The 19,622-nt window shown below is 39.5% G+C and overlaps 2 protein-coding genes across 5 annotated transcripts in view; one reads left to right on the forward strand and one right to left on the reverse strand.

Moving 5' to 3' along the window:
• Positions 1 to 9,433, forward strand: part of pvalb7 (parvalbumin 7) — a 34,420-nt gene extending 24,987 nt beyond the window's left edge. The window contains exons 1-6 of one of the 4 annotated variants that reach the window (XM_035660679.1): positions 1,281 to 1,426; positions 3,742 to 3,767; positions 7,117 to 7,185; positions 7,481 to 7,610; positions 7,739 to 7,848; positions 8,794 to 9,433. In XM_035660679.1, coding sequence (XP_035516572.1) covers positions 7,125 to 7,185; positions 7,481 to 7,610; positions 7,739 to 7,848; positions 8,794 to 8,819 — 327 coding nt within the window. In that variant the 5' untranslated portion in view covers positions 1,281 to 1,426; positions 3,742 to 3,767; positions 7,117 to 7,124 and the 3' untranslated portion in view covers positions 8,820 to 9,433. Of the gene's footprint in view, positions 1 to 1,280; positions 1,427 to 3,574; positions 3,593 to 3,612; positions 3,768 to 7,116; positions 7,186 to 7,480; positions 7,611 to 7,738; positions 7,849 to 8,793 lie in introns of those variants that run through there. The other 3 variants (XM_035660680.1, XM_035660678.1, XM_035660681.1) reach the window with 3 other exon arrangements.
• A 52-nt stretch (positions 9,434 to 9,485) lies between these two features.
• baiap2l2b (BAR/IMD domain containing adaptor protein 2 like 2b) lies at positions 9,486 to 18,426 on the reverse strand. Its single transcript, XM_035660606.1, is given in 13 exon segments — positions 9,486 to 10,528; positions 11,205 to 11,666; positions 12,191 to 12,256; positions 12,589 to 12,796; positions 12,961 to 13,063; positions 13,501 to 13,605; positions 14,227 to 14,358; positions 14,506 to 14,595; positions 15,266 to 15,337; positions 16,017 to 16,078; positions 17,138 to 17,224; positions 18,068 to 18,143; positions 18,373 to 18,426. Coding segments are annotated over 13 exon segments (1,593 nt in total). The 3' UTR covers positions 9,486 to 10,452.
• Between the last annotated feature and the right edge of the window lie 1,196 nt (positions 18,427 to 19,622).

A 19,622-nucleotide genomic window follows, 5' to 3' on the forward strand; every position in this document is an offset into this window, starting at 1 on the left:
TTCTGTTTTTACATTCCTAAGAACACACAACTGTTAGTTAACATGAGTTGCATTTCTCCTCTTTTGGTAGAGGCTGACTGCCTCCCAACACCTCCAGCCTCTGCACCAAACTGGACCAGTCTGTCTACTGATCACACAGAGACCAAACAGACACCAACATCCATCTAGACCAAGATGCTGTAACAAAATTAATGATATTAGTAATTATTTCTAAAAGTTTTCAGATTCTAGACCAAAAATCAACAGGTGATAGTCACTCCAAAATGCAGACGTTTCATCGTTCCTTCACCAGTTGTGGTGTTGAAAACAACAAGCCTATACAATTATTGATCTAGTCTTGTATACATGTGGATTTACACTGAGAACGTATACCACATGATAAGGTACAAATTACAGGCTAAAAAAAGGGTTACACTGAAAAGCTGTGAACCCTGCTTCTTACAGTAGGTGACTGAGTCCTCACTGTACAAGCACATATCTAATATTCAAATGCAGTTTCCTATCAGTACAGTCACAGGTTTCCCCATGTTTATTTTTAGGGCTAATATGTGCCAATCTTTGGGTGAGTAGACAAGGGATACCCCAGTGATATTAGTACCCCCCTTACACACACACACACACACACACACAGCTGTGGCTTGCCTCTACCCCTGCCATGACTTAATGCACCACCTGTTGCTGAATAGCAAGTTGGTAATTAAAAACACATTTAATTCAGGCCTCTCTCTTTCTCTGTCTGTCACTGTCTTTCTCCCTTTCTTCAATTTGATCTGTAAAGCTCTGTGTTTCAAATATCTATTCATGCATCTATTGGATGTATGCATCTCTGCATATGTATTCATTTTTGAATTGTCTCTTTCTCTTATTTAAGAATAAATAGTTATTTAACACTTTTTTATGGCCGCTTACAACTATGAGCATACAAACAATACACAGGTTTCTGATCCTCTCTGTTCCCTCCAGCCACTTTGTTTATTCTGTTAATAAAATTGTTACTCCTTCATTATCCCCTTCAATTCCTCTTCCTGTCTCCAATTTTGTCCACTCTTGGCCTGCCTGACCTTATTTACTGCCATTTCATTTACATTAACCCATCCATATGTATCTCTGCATCTCCCTATCTTCCTCTCCTGACCCTTTCTCCCCACGACAAATCTTGTCAGTGTGTTATCCTCGCCACCTCTCCGCGCCCTCCTTCGTCCTTCTACAATGCTGGAAAGTGCTGATGAGGGGTAATTCAATAGAGAGGAAAGAGCTAAGAGAGTCTCAGGACAGGACACAGAGTACAGAGGGTCAGCACAGAACATGAAGAGACAGAGACAGACAGACAAAGACTAACGGACAAGTATTTTTATGAATAACGCGGCTAAGCAACACAGTTCCAAGACTGTATGGTAGGGACTGGGACATGGTCTCTGAAATGCAGGTGATTTATTTTTATGTATGTGAGTAATGTTCTTCCACTAATAGTTTGCTTTCATGTCCAGCCGGGGATCTTTGTTGTCATACTCCTCTCTCTATCTCCTGTCTCTCTACTATGTCAACTGTCAAACAAAAGCCAAAATGCAAAAAAAAAGAGGAAATGATCTTAAAAGACGTGTAGGATTTAGTGGCACCCGCTCCCTGTGTAGATAACAAAGGCTAAGGTAACGAAAATACAATCATTCTTCCATTCTTATTTTCAGGTGATTATACACCAAAGAAAACATACTTATGAATATTATATTCCATTTCTGCCTGTAGAGCATCATACATGTTACAAACTGGACCCTTAAATCTTGAAAAAGGCGACTATAGGCCATTGGCTGATAGTGTTTAGATTCAAGGCTCCTATTGACACATAAGATTTGCAGGTGAGTGCAGTCCAGTTGATCACTGATGTCAAATTAGTCCTGGAGTGCATAAAATGGTTAAAAACTTTGGATTATCAGCCATTACAAACTTCTGTTTTAAAATATATCAACATTACCATACAGTTCTCATGATAAGAAGTCTACTGCCTCATGCTGGCTGCAGCCTTGTAACAGATCACGTGGCTCTCTCTTTCTTTCTATCTCTCATACACGCACCTACATAAATTAAGTCCCCTCTTGGCCTTGACGGGTGTAAGGGACAAAACAAAAAAAGAAGGCGATAGGAAGAGACAGTGAGTCACACAAGCTGTCACAGTCCTGACAGGATAGAGATTGATAGGTGATAAAGGAAGAGGCATAAGAAGATATGGATGCAGAGAAAGAGGAGCCAATTTGGTCTTTGATATGGAGAGAAGAAAGTGGAAGGGGAGGAGACGTGAACGAGAGATTAGGAAAGTGATGGACAGAGTTTGAGCAAACAGAATGAGAGGGAGAGATACTGAGGGAAAGTGAAGAGTAGAGGCTGTTTGAGGTACAAGTTCAAGTGCAGCACATCTGCAATTAAGAAACTGACTTTTTCAAATAAGGGTTGAAGATATGTGTATTGGACGTTTGGTGTGTGAGATTTTTATGAATTACAGTATCAGTACCAGGGTGGTCTCTTTAAAGCCGCATCAGTTATTTTAACCACTTGGGGGCAGAAGTCCACAACAGACATAAAATTGTTTATACATCCAACAACTCAGAGTCAATTTTTTTTTAGCTATGTTTTGGTCTCCACCAACTCCTGAAGGAAATATCTGGCTCTTCAGCTGCTAAATGCTCAACTATGTTGACGAGCTAGTTGCTTACTTTGTCTGTCTGTTGTTTCGTGCTGAGCAGGTAAGGTAAGGTAGAGCTTTGTTGCTGAAATCAATGAGCTGAAAGACGCTAAAACAATTTGGATGGCTCAGAGAAATTGCATAGTCGGGTGATAACTCCTCCGAAACCTTTCACATGACACATTTCATCCATATTAGCGCAGCTTTAACCAAAAGGCAGTGTTATTAGTAGTTGTTATAATTTTAGATCCAATCTCATTTCTTATCTAAACATTGCTTTTCACTTACAAAGTTGATGGCTAGATGAGATTATATTATATTATATATAATTGTAATTTCTCCCCATGTTTTCTGATTTATAATTTCTTCTTTAATTATTTATAATTAATGTCTTTGCACAAGGTTTAAGCCTCTCATATACAGGCTTTTTTTATAGTATGTACATGACATTAGGTGTACGAGTGTAAATTATTAATATTATATACTTTATAATTGGAAAGAAAAAGTCCTGAAATAAAACTGCAACAACAGCACAGCATTGTCAGACTGCGATTTCAATGCTCCCCTTGTATATTAAACCCCCATCTTAAATGGGGACAAAATAGTGGCAGTTGTAACAGTGAGAAGATAGAGGCTTCTGAACATGAAAACGATAAATCAAAGAAGATGAGAGAAGAAAAGATAGATGTGTTCAGAAACAAAAGAGGAACAGGGTCTCACAGGGAGGAGATAAGGTCTGAGGGCAGTCAGATAAAGTGGTATTATTAATAGGCCAGCGTGTGATACGTTAGTGCTGCGTAGAAAGAGATCGCACTCCAGGGCCAACGGTGTGTCATGTCTTGACAACCACCCCACCTTTCTCAAAATAGAGAGAATACTGAGAGGTGGGGATGTGGTGCGTGAGTGGGGGTATATGGGGTAAGTGTGTATGTGTTTGGAGGCAGCTATAAAAGTCTTATTGTGTCCTCCCTCCCCCAACTTGCTCATCTTACCTCCATCTCCAACCCTTCTCTCTACTCCATTCTCTCTCCATCACCTTCCCTCTTGCCCTCTTTCTCTCCTCTCAGGTAAACTCATCCACCCCTTCATTCAGGTAAGACACAAAAGAAATATATGTTTTAGCAGATAATAGCTATTTTAAAAAAACACACAATAGAAATCAGATGTCCTTCAGGTGCTTTGGTCATGAGTGACGAGTGAATGAGCTTTAGGCTATTGTGAACAGAAAAATGAAACACTGATTGCTGGGGTTATCTGTGACAAGCACATATGCTGCAGTTAAATTTAAACTATTTTGTAGCTTTATAGCAGGATTGTGTTCTGAATCCATCAGAGGATGAATCAGAGGACCTGAATTTAATGCACTATGGTGAAATCCATAAAAATACAGATGAAAAAAACATGATATAATGTCACAACATGACGAACTATTGGAGTGCCATTCAATACAATACATGCTTTTATTCCCAATAAACCTAATGTTAAAGAAATGTAGAAATTAGGGTCTACACCAGCAATCACAACCCACATACATGTAGCATCAAGATGAATGTGCATCAGTTCGTTCCACCTTTCTGTGTGCATCACTTCTTTTCTTAAATAACCCAGCCCATAGTCCCTTAAAACACAGGGATGTTTTTTTTTCTTTCTGGAATTTGGTATTGGGAATTATTTTTCTAAAAAGCTTGTTTATGTCTCCTTCGCGCTGCCATGTGTTGTTTCCTTTTTTATTTATCGTCTCTGCAGTAGCATGTATGAAATGAAAGCTAATGTCAGGCGCAGGTGTTGGTCTAATGGTTGTTTTACTTGGCTCATGAGTCACCACGAACAGGTGTTTATGCACAGTGCCATGGCATGGTAGCTATGACGTTAAGTACAGTAAGTAATAGTAATGCATATTGTAGATGTTTTTCATTGTCGTTGCATTGTTTTGACTGAGCCCTTGTTGAAAAGGATGCTCGATCAGACTGCCAGTTTTAAATAAATATACTTTATAAATAAAACACTTGCTATTCCTTCTGACAGTGTTTTCACCAGAGTTTCAATCTTTAACTTGCGGAGATCTTTTGTGCTGTAGGCTGATGTAGCTTTCTTGAGTTTTCAGACAATGTTGGCCTGCTCTTCAAATTTTTAAACTTCTGCCTCCCTCTGGAAAACGTTGATTGCAAAGGTAGAACCGAAACTTTAAGTGTGATTTCTATTGTTTATTTCTAGCACACAGGCAAGAACATTCACACTCGAGTAAAAGTCATTGGATGAACAGACGTGGTACGGCGCTAAAATAGAACCTCACTTATCCATAACAGTGGTCATATTTGTTCTCTACTGGACAGATAGCAGTCACTGTGTCTGCAGTTTTTCACATTTGAGGCTACTGAGGAAAAGGAAAGGGCTCAGGGACACGTAGGACCCGTTTGTTTCAAACAGAAGCTTTGACCTTTTGATTACAGTTTTTTTCACCTCAGCTATCATCTGCACACATCAAAGTCAAAGCTATTGTGAAAGAACCTGTGAATAGGATGCATATGTCATGGATGTCTGTGAGTTTTTACTTCTATGCTAACATCACTGACAGGATATCAAGATGCAGATCAACTTGACAGACCAGAACCGTCAGTGAAGGTTTGTTGTTGATGGATTGAAGATCAAATTAGGGTCCAAACGTAAACATACCAAAAGATGATAACTTGAGACAACAAGGCTTTCTATTTGTAATACATTATCTCACTGATGGGAAGAAAAAAAAAAAAGTTTGCCCATCTCAAGACATCTTAAAAACCACAAATAGAAGCTCGCTAATTGGCTTTTGCTGCCAAAACATTTAGACACATAACAGGTGGAGAGAAAGTTGAGAAGTGGTAGAAATGAAGAGGATGGCTATGTATCTCAGTTCTCTCTGTCCTTTGGTCAGTGAGGGTAAAAAAAAATTCAGGGTCAAGACAGTGCAACCTGCAGAGGAAATATCAAAACTACTCCAGTGGGGCTCTCTGAGTCTCATACCCTCACCAAATCACTATATGCCATAAGAAAGACATACGCAGACACACACACAAAGGCAACATACACAAGGGGGCTCAGTTCTCTTATAGGCACAAACACATTAATCAAACATCAGTCTTGACAGCTCAACATTTCAACTCCCAGCACCCCAAACGTATAAACAAGAACCCTGATAGCCTTCAGCTCAGTACTGACACCTATTGATATCTACAGGGTACTACAACTGAGGGACATATTCACATTTGTTTAACCTTTTGGGAAACTTGACTTAGCAGATCCATTGCCTTACTTTTTCACATTCATATTGCATACATAGCCCAGTTTTCCATTGTGAACACAGATAATTTTCACTGAAAAGGTTAGGGGTTTAAATCTTGTGTTATCTGTAATACACTGTGTAATTGACATGGAGTATACTTACAATACTATGTTGACATGTATGTAAGTGTTGGCAAATTAGCCACAGGATTAAAGGGAATAGAATTTTTGTAGGATGAAATCAGGAAAACATATACAGAGACACAAGTTGAGGGAATTTGATACTGTTTTATGAGGCATTTGACATTCTCATAAAGCAGCTGACAGTTTGCATATTGCTATAATTTGTTTGGCTTTACATGTACATTTGATGCCATCCATGTGCACGTGATGTTATTGTTTTACATGTTGGTCTTCTCTCTAATGTTCCATGTCTTAACATTGCAAAGTTTAATACGGCACAGGTATAGCCAGCTGTTTACAGTCGTTTGTAAATTGGAAGCAAAGACCAGTAACAAGTGCTTTGATGTATAAAGATGCTGTTTATGTCCAATAGAGGGATGCACAGGGATGCGTTTTAGAAGAATAGATATAGAATTCACATGAATGTAGCTAATTATTTGTGAGCTTGTGTGTGTGTGTGTGTGTGTGTGCTGTACAGTATGCATATAAAATGAATAGTTAGATAAATTGGTTGTGTGTGTGAAGTGGGGTACACTGCATGTATTTGTGTCCCCTCAGTGTATGCCAGATTGTATTATATGCCCATGTCTTAAATTATGAACTATGGCCTTGGATAATCTCCTCTGTTGTGTCAAGTATCACTGAGTGCTTCCTTTGAATGCCTAAATGTAATTCTACCAGGTCAACCAGGGTTAAAATTCTCTTTGCTAATGTTTGTGTCATCTCCAACCAAGAGTATATTCATTTTCTATCATCTAGTCCCTAAATATCTCTAGGCCAGACCTTTAGTTCATTTACTAACAACCAGTACATTCACAGATACATGCACAGTTAATGTGAACAGTTTAAATTAGGCTTTTAGCTTTTGTACCAAATATTGCACTCTTGTGCTTCCATTTCAGCTGTTGTCTGCACTCAACTCTTTGAAATACTCTCCTTTCATTTCTCACTTTGTACCTTTTATGTCCTCTATGTTTGTTGCTCTCTATCCTTCTCTCCAGCTGACAAAATGGCGATGACAGATCTGTTGAAAGCTGAGGAGATCAAGAAAGCTCTTGATGCCTTTGCAGGTAACAGTGGTTTGACATAGTATTTTCAGCAGAAACAGACCTACAAAGCTACAGAAGTTAGCCTTGGATCCTCGCAGACACAATAAATGCACACACATTTTTATCTTTAAAAACAAGTGTGTAGTAAACTAGTCTATCATGCTCTATATGTGTGCTACTAATGTAGCTCTGATAGAATCATCTGTGCCCTTTAAGCTGATTATTAATTTCCAAAACATTTCTGCCTAATGTAAAGCTAGAAGAGTAGAGTTGTTTTTCATGGTTCCGTTTGTACCTTCTGTCTTGCCTTTTGTAGCAGAAACATTCGACCCTAAAAAGTTCTTTGAAATGGTTGGAATGAAGGCCATGTCAGCTGAAAACGTCAAGAAGGTCTTCCAGGTTCTGGATGTGGACGGTAGCGGCTTCATAGAGGAAGAAGAGCTCAAGTGAGGAACTCACACAGATACAAAACCACAAAAAGGGCTCTATGCTCTATGTCCTATACACACTGTCATGTGTTAATTAACGCTGTCCTACAGTGATCCTTCTCTGCAACACCCTGTACTTTCCTCAGGTTTGTTCTGAAGGGCTTTTCCAAGGAGGGCAGAGACCTGACCGACGCTGAGACAAAAGCATTCCTCACAGCCGCAGACAAAGATGGAGACGGCAAGATCGGCATTGATGGTGAGAGAACAGAGAAACACTGCAAAGAATAACAAAGCTTTTTTAAAGAAGAGTAGAGGGTTGGATGTATACAGGTTCTCGTATAAGCTAAATATTGCTTACTGTAGCTCTAACACTGCCTCAGTGGGAAATCCAACCTGGATTTTAGGAGCTATCCGTGGGATTTTTCACACAAACAGCATTTGGTAGCAGCCAATACACACTCCAAAGAGCTAAGACAATTTAAAACCATGAAATTTCAACAGTCTGAAGCTGGGACGAATGTTAACCTTAAAGTAAAAGCTGGCACATTTGTTTATGTAAATTATGTTTGAAAATGAATGTGCCAATAATTATTTGATTTAAAAAAATTCTATTTATTGACCAGTTGCCAACATTTAGCTCTTCTGATGTAGTTTAGGTCTTCACAGGAGGTTTAGTATTTAAGATTTAGGCTACATATATGCACTTATTCTTATTTTAAATGATAAATTAGCATAATCTGTAAATTCCCTGAAAAGACCAAAACCAACCAGGCTGTTTATCAATACTTCAAGCACATTTGTTTGTACTTAATATGAATCTTTAGAAAAGGCACTGTAGTTTTCATACTGCAGTAATCAGTACATTTGTTCAGGACTACGTTTAGACAAAGATAAATACACGTTCGGCACTTTAGTATTTAAGGCAGCAGGATGGTGAACATGGAATTGACTTTAAAATGAATATTGTGTGTGTGGTGGTTCCTGTCACCTAGTGTAACGGTGTGGCATATTGATTAGTTTTAAATTGTTTTTTAGGCAATAATGAAGCTCTATGGCACAGAGGAATATGACCACTGACTTGTTAGTAGAATCAATCCATTGTTGGTCTTTTCATTGGACTTGACAACCGCTACCCTTTAAGCTATAGGTCAGTAGAGCTTGTCTCATTATTTGTGCAAATGTTTTTCTTTTTCCTTTACAGAGTTTGAGACCTTGGTGCACGAGTAGGAGATAGCTGAACACCCCCTTCTTCTTCCTCCTCCTCCTCTTCGTCCCTGCATTCATATTTTGTAACTGCCACCTTCAAACTCCTCTCACCCTCCTCCGGACCCCACACATGGAGTCAGACCAGGCCTGCTCTCTACACACCACTACAGAAGCAGGCCAACAGGGAGTTACCATGAGGAGGAACATACAGGCATCAGTTTCTTTTTTCATTTTTTATATATTTAATCACACATGCTGAATGGGTTTCAGAATCATTCTTAATGATTTCATGAAGATAGTTTGTGGTCTCAAAACAGGTGGTTCTAGTGCTGTAGATGGTGTAGATGTTATAAAGACTTCTTAAACCTTATTTTTCCTTTCTCTGTGTATTTCAGGTTGTGCATTTTGTCTGATTGGTTTTACTTCTAGATGTTCACATATCAGTGCACTTTCCTCCCACTCCTCTTCCTCATCCACCTTCCTTCACCTCACCTCCTCTCCTCTATCTCCTCCTCCTCCTCCTCACTCCCTGCCTCCGATCTGATGATGTAGTAAATAAAATGATATATAAGGAGAGCTATGAAGAGAGAAACGATCTGAGTAAGAAATGATAATAAAAAAAACTTGAGTAATAACTGTCTCTTTACTTATTGTTACTCACAGCGGACACAAAACATTAAACTCACAAAACATAACGCACCGAACATTGCAAAACATGTTCATCACAGGAGGTGAAGAGGATTACAAATGTACAATCACTAGGGGAGCATCCATGGCCTTAATGGCATGTGAGCGATCCAATATGTATCGTAGTGATTTCAGGATCAAATGTGAACGTGGCCCAAGTCAGATTTGAAAGGATTTCATTTTATGTTCTGTTAAATCACATCTGTTTGCTTATAAAATTAGCATAGAATGAGAGCAAGATACATATCAGCATGAGCAAAAAATGAAGCATATGCTACTATCAGCTTAAAGAAATAGTACAACATTTTGGGAATGCAGTTATATTCATCTTGCTTATTTAGATTTTGATGAGAGGACCAATACCACTCTCGTGTCTGTACACTAAATATGTTGCTGGAGAAAGCACCCAGGTAACTGAGCTTATCAATAAGGTTGAAACCAAGAAACTAGCTGTTTCAAAAAAATGTGCTGGTAAGTGGATTTTGTTACCTCTGGGCTCAGACCGAGGCTAGGTGTTTACCCGTGTTTTCAGTCTTTATGCTAAGCTAACTAGCTACAGGCTGATATGAGAGTGGTATTGATCTTCTCATCTAACTCTCAGCAACAAAGTGAGTAAGCGTAGTACCCAAAATGTGTAACTATTCCTTTAATATTTCTACTACAAGAAACAAACAGACCTATCTATATAAAACATAAATACTGTACAATGAAGAACAAGTTTATGGTTTTGATATTAAATTACTGAGATTTGCTTTAGTGTCACTTTTGCTTTTGGTACAAGAAATACTTCACCTTATCTAACACTGTACAAAAAAAACCCACCAAACCTTCCTCTTCCCTTCTGGCTAAAAGCCATCACATTTCAGAGATGTCATTACATTCTCCTGAAACAAAAATGTATATCCTGCCCCCACAACCTGATCTGGCAGCCTCGGTTACAAAATCCGCCTGCACAAGCGCCAATGGATCAGAGCATCCGAGGAGCAGATCTGTCATTGGTCGTCGTGGGGCGAAGCTTTACAGTGGCGAATGGGTTTGTGCCTCTGAAACAAGAGGATGACAAAAAATGTAACACAATATCTCACACGCTCAACTGCTTTCTTCCCACACAAATGAACCACATACGCACATGCACACAATCCAGGTTAGGAAACTAACACCAGACCCCAGCAAGAGGTTTGACTATTATAGGTTTAAACAATTGTGACTGGAATTCAGGTTCAGACCAGATCTGTTTTTGATACTGATGATATTTTTTTTCGGGATTTAAGCCTTAGTCTGCAGTACAAAATGTTAATGAAGTGAAAATTGAGTAAAAAATGCAACCACAAAACTATATATATAAATATATATACCTGCACTATGAACATGATTGCATTAGATTTGTAGTCTATATCTATCCATTGATACAAAAAAACTTGTGTATGTATTCACTTTTTCCTTCATGACTGCATTCTCGTTGAGGTGGATGGAATAAATGGATACTATGAAGTGTCAGTGGAAACCCAGACAACTACTATAAGCACAAATCCAAAACTCTTCATATTCCTGATCATGCATACTAATTTGGATACATTCGGAAAAATTGATTTTTAAGTAAAAACATTTAGCCAGATGATCCAAATTAAAATATCAAAAGGGTACTGGAATTCATGAGGGTCCACAGTCCAGGAAATACAAACTTTTCTTTTCTGTGAGCTTAAACACACCAAAAATTACCTGGGAAACAGTGGGTTTTCAGGTTGTCCATGGGGTGATAATGCCTAAGAAAAGAGAAGCCAATATGATCAATCAAAACAAGTGATGTATGATTAATGTACATGGAACAGAAGAAAAAAAACCTCTGGTACCTGGACATCAGATGCTGATTCACCCTTCCTGTCGGGGAGGGGAGAGATTGATCGAAAATCTGCAGAGGCCCTTCTAAGATTCTGATTCGAGGGAGGAGGCGGCGGCGGGGGAGGAGGTGGGGGTGGCTGCTCGTTGTAGGTCTTCGTCTGACCGGGCTTTGTCTCCACGGATGGCTCAAGCTTCTTCTCAGGGAGAGGAGAGATTGGCCGGAAGTCTACAGAGGCTCTGCGGTTGGGTGTGGCTGGAGGTGGGACATCTCCATAGTTCTTGCTCTCTGATTGGTCAGTGTAAGTGTCAGTGGGATCCAGCAGATTGTTCATGCTGTGGCTTCTTAGAGAGCCACCACTGAGGGGTCAAGGGTGCACATGTAGGAACTCTTAGTTATTCATAGCAGGGCAGTGACCTGGAATATTTTGGTAATAAATAGATAATAAAAAAAAAAATCCCACTTCTGGGCTGGGTATGCTCCACAAGCCTATGTTTTTCAGCAATCTAAATATGCATTTAGGTTTTAGGTATTAGATATTAGTCATTTTGTGGTGTGATCTCTGTAAGACAGCATTCTTTTCTCTCTGTATTCAGTGTCAGGCTAAAGTTTATGATCTGAAAAAAATGAACAGAACAAAGAACCGAGCTCCTAAAAATGTGACGCATTCAACCTCTTGCTCAAAGACACTTTAGCAGGTTGTATGCTGACCACCATCTGAGTGTAAGTCCAGTTTTCCAGGTGAGGATCTCTCTAAATCCAAGGTCAACATGTCAAACTGTAATCTGTCACCCTACAGAGATGGACTGTTTCCAACATCTAAATGGGTTTGCTGAAATCTGTTGCTCAGACTGACAGTAATTCCTACCTTGTTGCTAAAGTGTTGGAGAAATCCTCAATAGGGGCCACATAAGCAGCAGGGAACCAGCCCTGACTGGAGGAGATAATAGAGTTAGACATAAAGAAACAGTAAACAAAACAACTCAAGCTCCATAAATCTTCTTGTCCTTGAACAAGAAGTATATACAATAAAACATTGTCAGACAATATACACTGTATTTTTCAGACTTGAAATTCATGTACAAGTGTAAAGTGTCTATGAATGTCAGCTGGTAAAGAATACTTTGTTATTTTTGTTTCTGTTAGCTCAATTATGACAATGGGATATCACAGATACTTTAATTCCTATGTAAAAACACTTAGAAAGCATTAACATATGGCTCCTGCACCTGCATGCATAATATGCCTTCTATCTCAGCTACCCACCGCATGCTGCTGTCAGTGCGTCCATACAGCCAGCCGTTGCGCGGTTCCTGGACCAGTACTGTGACAGTCTCTCCCCTGTTGAAAGGTAGAAGCTTTGGGTTGGATGAGGAGGGGTGAGACACCAGGGCTCTCATGGCTCTCCCTCCACCCAGACCCAGAGATTCTCCGACTGAGCTGGAGCGAGAGCGGCTGGGGAGGGGAGACGGCGCTGGAGTGGGCAAGTGGAGGAAGAACAGAAAGTGTAAAGCGTATGGTCACTTAGAGGCAAATACTGCTGATCTTGTTTTGCTTCAAGGGTTGTCAAAATGTAGTCACATTAATTTACAACAATCATAGCCTAACACATGTAACACATTACAGTCCTCATCCCACCTCTAGAGGGCACTCTGCCCAGTGCCTGCTGCTCCCTCCTGGCCCAAGACATGTCTTCATCTCTGGCTACTGTCTGCAGCAGGGAGCTCACTGAGCCTCGCAGCTTGTCAGAAACAACATACACAGGTAAATGAACTGCTGCATCCAGTCAGATTATTTTTTAAATAAAAATCTAGTAAGGTTTAACACTGGAAGTCAGTCAGAGTTGGGGCTGCTGAGAGAAAGTCAGTCTATATAATGACGTCATGCTAAAATACTGGTGTACTACACATGTAAATCCCAGTACAAATGTATATTATAAGTTATATGTTTAAACTTTTCACAGTAAATCATAATCATTTATGGTCATTTCAACACAGCACAGGATGGGCAGTTTTCCATACATCATGTCACTGAGGGTATATAGTACAGACACTGGTGCAACATCCCATGCAAGCACAGCTTCTCTACGGGTTTTCTGGTTCTTAAAACACTAATTGACTGAGTATAATGTTCACATTAGGTCAAAATAATAGACGTAACAGTGTAACAAGTTGGTACCTGTGCCTCTTGGTCCAAATGGGTGGGAGTTCGAGGTCTGGACCCTCTGGTGTCACTCACTTTCTCCTTCCATCCATCTGCCTTTTGCTGGAGAGACGCACCAGTCTGAAAACAGATGAGAGAGCTGAGCACCTCATTAAATCTCAACCTGATCAGGCAGCAACAAATTGAGAGAGAGAAACGTTTCAGTAAATGAGATGATGGACACTGAGATGTGAATTTAATCAGATAGGTAAGTAATTAACGTGCTATCACATGGGTGGAATAAAAATGCAGCGCAGCCGAATGTTTTGACCATGGTGGTATAAAGAAAACCTGTAACTGTTAGGAAAATTACTGTTTATTCACAGCATGCATATCTGGAAAGTAATACCTTCCAACACCTGTATCTGAGATGAATTCTCATTTTATTCTAATCTATACTAAAGGTAATGTGTATTAACCAAAAGGTAGAGTGTAGTGCATTTATCATTTATATTTTGCTCATTAGTTTGCAGTAAGGAAATGTTTGCCTACTTTTTGATCAAGTGGCCTAAACTTAGCCCTCTCTGGTGCATATTAGCCTTGCAACACAGGTAACCATTTTAAACTGAGCCAGACCCAAAGCTAAGCTCACTAAGCTGCTCATTTCATTTTTAAGACATGCCACAGGAGGAGGCAGGTTGCTTTAGCTAACCCATGCTGGCGTGTGTGTAGGTGTGTGTGTGTGTGTGTGAGTGTGTATACCTTGTTTATAAGGAAGAGCAGTGACTGAGTGAGGCCACAGTGTTTCTCTGCCAAGAAGCGATACCTCCTCTCCTCCTCCTTCAGGATCTCTTGCTGACTCTGCCTCAGGTACAGCATGTACTCACTGTTCTCCTAAAACACACACACACACACACCCCGAAGCATTCACACATACACGTATAAGAAATGGCACATATACAGTGGTACAGAAGTATTGCCACTGGACTATGTGTGCGAAGTGAGTGTGTGAACCTGCGCAGTGTTTATGTGTGCAACTACCAGAGAGTCTCTGTAGGCTCCTCGTCTGAGCTGCTTCTCCAAAACCTCTGCCTGGTTCCTCACTTCCAGCTCATACACTCTGCGACTACCCTGCAGCACAGGAAATAAGTTTGATTTAAGAAGCTCTGATGTGATGATGAAAACGTGTCCTGAATATGTTTACATGCACACATTTTCCACAGACATCAACACTTCCCAACTTAATCTGGTCTGCACTGACTTCCCCATACTGAAGAATTCAGAATGGGGAATTGGACCTGCTCAGAAAGTTTCAAATGAGCAGATTTGCATTATTTGGATTATAGGTGGTGCTGTATCTAAATCAATGTCTGGTATTGTGACTATTCTGCATGCTGAATGCTAAAATGACCAGAAACATGAGAGTCATTCCTGCAAAGCTGTCTGCAACAACAGGTAAGAACACATCAGTAGCTTCATATGTTGAGCCACAAAGAAAGAATAAGCCATTGTACTTAAATTTAGTAATACCACTAAACATTTATTTGCAAAAATGTACTCATGAATATCTTACTGATAATCTCTTTCTATTCAATCATTAACTTTAAATATTTCTATTTGGAGAATGAAGAATATACATACAATTGTAATAGTAAATGTATGCAGACTTCCACTGAGTACATATAATACATAAAACAACATACATAGCTCAATATCTGCCTGGTACCATAAACCACACTCCTAACCTAAATAGCCCATTAAGTTCCCCAACATTGTACTCAACTCAACCCAGTAAACTCACATCAATGTACTCCTCATCCAACTTGACATTCTTCTCCATGGCTTGCAACACCTCTATCTGGAACCATCGAAACTGTAGCAGAGAGAAAAACAATGTCCCTGTGGTGTAACCAAGTCATTATGGGAACTGTCCCCTTGTTCAAACAGTATCTTTCAATAGCAGGTTGTTTTGTTTGACTACATCTATATGCAAATGTGCTCCAGGCCAACTTTTTAATCAGAGGCCACGTTTTGCTTATTCACATCACTGAAAGCCGCTGAAATCAAGCGCAAGGGTTCGAGTGGTACTTAGAATTTTAAACAAGCATTGAAATGCAAGCGGGAACACATCTCCCAAAAGATTTCTGTAAAGCTCAGCTTTAGTCCACCAGTTTGCAACAAGTCAAAAATGAGTCTCTCAGCATCCTTCACAAATTTCTTAATTAACAAAAGATTCAAACATTTTGGGAATACATTTTTTCGCTGTCTTTATTTACAGTTAGATGAGTGAATTGAAATAATCTCTGGGTAAAATGCTACCAAGGGTATTTCCATTGCTATTCTTTTTAATTACATGTTTTATTCCATCATTGTACAGTTACAGCATAATCAGCACAACAATGTGTGCTGTATGACATTGCTACATGTTTATTATTTATTCAGATATAATCTGATCCCCACCATGCATAATTACAAACAAATGAAAACATGTTAGACATAAAACTGTTCAAGACACTTGAATTTTGAACCAGACTGTTGAATCTTATACTGACCACTCCCTCCATCTCTGCTGTGAGTCTCCTCTGTGTTTCCGATATTTGGATCAGGACATCCCCTGTTTAAAACAAGACTTGGGTCAGTCAGAGACTTGACTGACTAACACCGGACCAGATCAGCTTACACATGAAAAACCTGCTGCCACAATTTCAAATATCAAAAACATCTATGATGCTTTACGAGATCTGAACTGTTTCTAATAGTCACATATTATATTGTTATATGATTTGTTATATTTGGATGTGTTATACAGTATATTACAACAAAATAGCCATTTAAATTAAAAAAATATGTGAAATCTCTAGAATTCAAAAGATCTCATGACACTTAGACCTACCATATTACTAATTTTGTGGGAGTTTATGCCCATTACAAAAAGAGAGGTACAATAATTTGAAGGAATGTCAGTAATTTGATATATGAATTTAACACAATTCAACACCACTCAAGTCATTTAGGGATTCTTTTGATCTAACCTGCTGGACTGCTATGATGGTGGAAAGTTAGCCAAGCCCTTTATATTATGGGTGCCTCTGATCTCGTGTATTGTCATGGACTGTAGTGGAGCTAATGAATTGAGTGCAGCTGAAAGACTGTCCCCATCTATAATTTAGAGGTTGTCACTCAATATGGCCCCTGGTCACGCTGTGGCTCCCTGACCTTCTCAGTTAGCCAATCTAGCAGAAACATGTGTGTCATGCTGCGTTAGCACTAATGTATGAGCCTACTCACTCTCAATGGTGATTTGTTAGCATAATGCTAATTACGACTAACAATGCTATCACACGTCCCCTGGGACAGAGTGAAAGTGAAGCTTGTGGAAAATATGCACTCATGCATGCACTGAAGACCGGGTACGTACACACACACAAATACAAATTCATGAGCACACACAGAGACGTATACATGAGAGGATGAGGAAGAGCAATGGAAGGATGTCATTTTAAGGTTACTGGGATGCGTCAGTATGATCGGGCTTGACATTAACTTGATAGAGCACTTGGCCATCTCTAGAGGACACTTTGGTTTCTGTAATGAATGCAATAAATTAAGGGTGAAACCTGTAATGGAAAGACTGAGTAATCAATCACACATACAAACTCACACGCACACTTACCAAGAGAGCGAGATGAAAGCGTGTGAAGGGCCTGGTCACCCATCTTAGCCACAGCACTGAAGTAGGCCTCACTGCAAACAGCTAAGGCTGTAGCACACACAACAATGCACAATAAAATAAAAGCTTCTCAGAAACATTATACACTCCTAGGCTTTAAATGACACCACAGCATGTTAAACTACTCCTAATTGGGTCAATCAATTCTGCCTTTATTCATTAAATACACAAGCCTCGCAGTCCTGACATTTGATATGTGATTTTGGTCTAGGAATAGCCCCATCTCAGTGGGTATAGTTTTACCACGCTGCCTTGTTGCCCTGTGACTGATGGGCTGTTCTTGTTGTACCTCAAGTTCTGTGGTTTAAGTTCTGCTTCATCTGTACTGAAGTATAAACTTACTTTTGGCTCACGACTCAATGTATCACTTTACTGTATGACTCTAAAAGGCCAACGCCCCACACAAGCCCAGTGACTTCTAGCTTCAGGAAAAAGGTTGTGCTTGTTCACAAACACTAAATTAAAAGAAAGTACAGAAACATTTTTGTGACTTCTTTGTGGATTTGGTTACAGTAGGTTTATGACCTTCCACTTAAGGCCCTCTTGTATCCTTCGTCTGCATCTCAATTATCATGAATTCTCTTTCACTATCTTTGCTAGTACTGACAGCAACTAAAACAAAACAATCCAGTCACAGCACCTAGAGCATTGGGTCCTCTAATTACCACTTGATTGTGTATTATATTTAACACATTAAGTGTAGTTGGTGTTCATTTCTGGCTCATCCCACATGGGATTTCAAGACACAATTCTTTAATAACATATTTATGTGCGTAAATTGACAATTAAAATAATTCATATAACTATTAGACACACATTCATGCACACAGACACGCACACATTTACTAACCAGTCAATCACAAATGAACTGACCTTGAAAAGCTTTGACATAGCTGTTTCCTAGAGCAACAAGCTTCTGGAGGCCAGGATTGAAGTGCTCCATCAGGTTCTGCAGTAACAACACACAAAGAGAAATACATGCAAACAAACACACCAAAAGAAACACTTTAGCTATCACCAAATAACACTGGAATTTGGAATTGGATGGAGACTCAACTCAAGTTACTCCAGCCAGGTGATTATTAAACATACATCATAGTTGTCCCTTACATTTAAAATTCTACATTAGAACCCATGTGTCCACACATAAACTGAACATAGAGAACAAGAAGACTCACCAAATAAACTGATAAAGTTGATCTGTGCAGCTGGTCACTGGTGGCTCCCGACATAGTGACCAATTTCAAAGACAATATGAACTTCAGATAAACACAAAGGCTCAAAAGGTGAACGTCAGAGACAGAACAAACTTCTGTAAAGAGTCTGTATTCCCATTCAAACTTCTGAAGAAGTTTCTTCAGGCGATTCTTGTGTATCAGCGGCTTAAGGCAGTGAAAGTCACCTTCACTGCAGTCCCTCTGTTCCTGCTGTTGTTCCAAAGACCGATAACACCTGTCTGTTAGAATGGTAGTGCTTTCCTCCCTCTCTCCCTTCTTCTGTCATTTGTTAATGAGCTCTTTTACCCCCTTGTCATCAACAGTTTTCGTGGAAAGAACGAGCAAGCGAGTGAGGGGAAGAGAAAAGGGAGTAGGTGCCATCGATATGACCGGGGCAGGTAAATTATTGATTGAAGCCCTGAAAGGAAAGGAGAAGGAGGACAAGCAGCTGCCCAACTATCTGTGACGTAGACTCACACCTAAGGGAGGACCTCAACTTTAGTCAAGCAAACTACTGCCTTAAAAAATATCTTAAAGTCATTCACACACCTGCTTTATAAGACTCACATATCATATATCTGATATATGAACAATATAGTGTAAACCTTCAAACCTTCACACATCCAGCACATGAAAATAATATAAGGATCACCCCCTCTGCCCATCAACAGACCAACATGTTGAATCCAGATCAACTCTAGTTGTCAGTCACAGAGGTGAGGCAAGTTGAAGACAGGTCTCGAAATGTACATTAAAGAATCAGAAAGTGCAATTCAGAATTTAGAGTGCTTCTGTGTGGTCTGTACTTCATAATGCAGTTTAATCACGTCCACTCCACCAGAAGCTGGTTTAATTGTCTGTTATGTAGCAGAAATCCTAAAAGATAATTGGGATTATTTAAATAATAACAATGTTGCCAGAATATGACGCCTTTAAATGTATAAATCAAGTTCAAGGTTGTATTTTAGTGTCAACAAACCACACTGACACGATGAAAAGCAAGGAAAACATCTTCTGAATTTGCATTTATCAGCCAGTTTGTGTTTATGAGTCATCTCCTTATTCTTTTGGGAATTTGTTGTGATGAATTAATCACAACTTCACATTCACATGGTCAGTGTCAATAAGTTATTTAAAGTCCCCCTCCACTCAAAAATAAGTTTTTCTTCCTAGAGTTGGAGGTTTAAGCTTCACTGCAGAGTTTTACAGAA

This window comes from Morone saxatilis, unplaced genomic scaffold (assembly GCF_004916995.1).
Source record: "Morone saxatilis isolate NCDOM2014 unplaced genomic scaffold, NCSU_SB_2.0 Contig17, whole genome shotgun sequence".
NCBI classification, from domain to species: Eukaryota; Metazoa; Chordata; class Actinopteri; family Moronidae; genus Morone; species Morone saxatilis.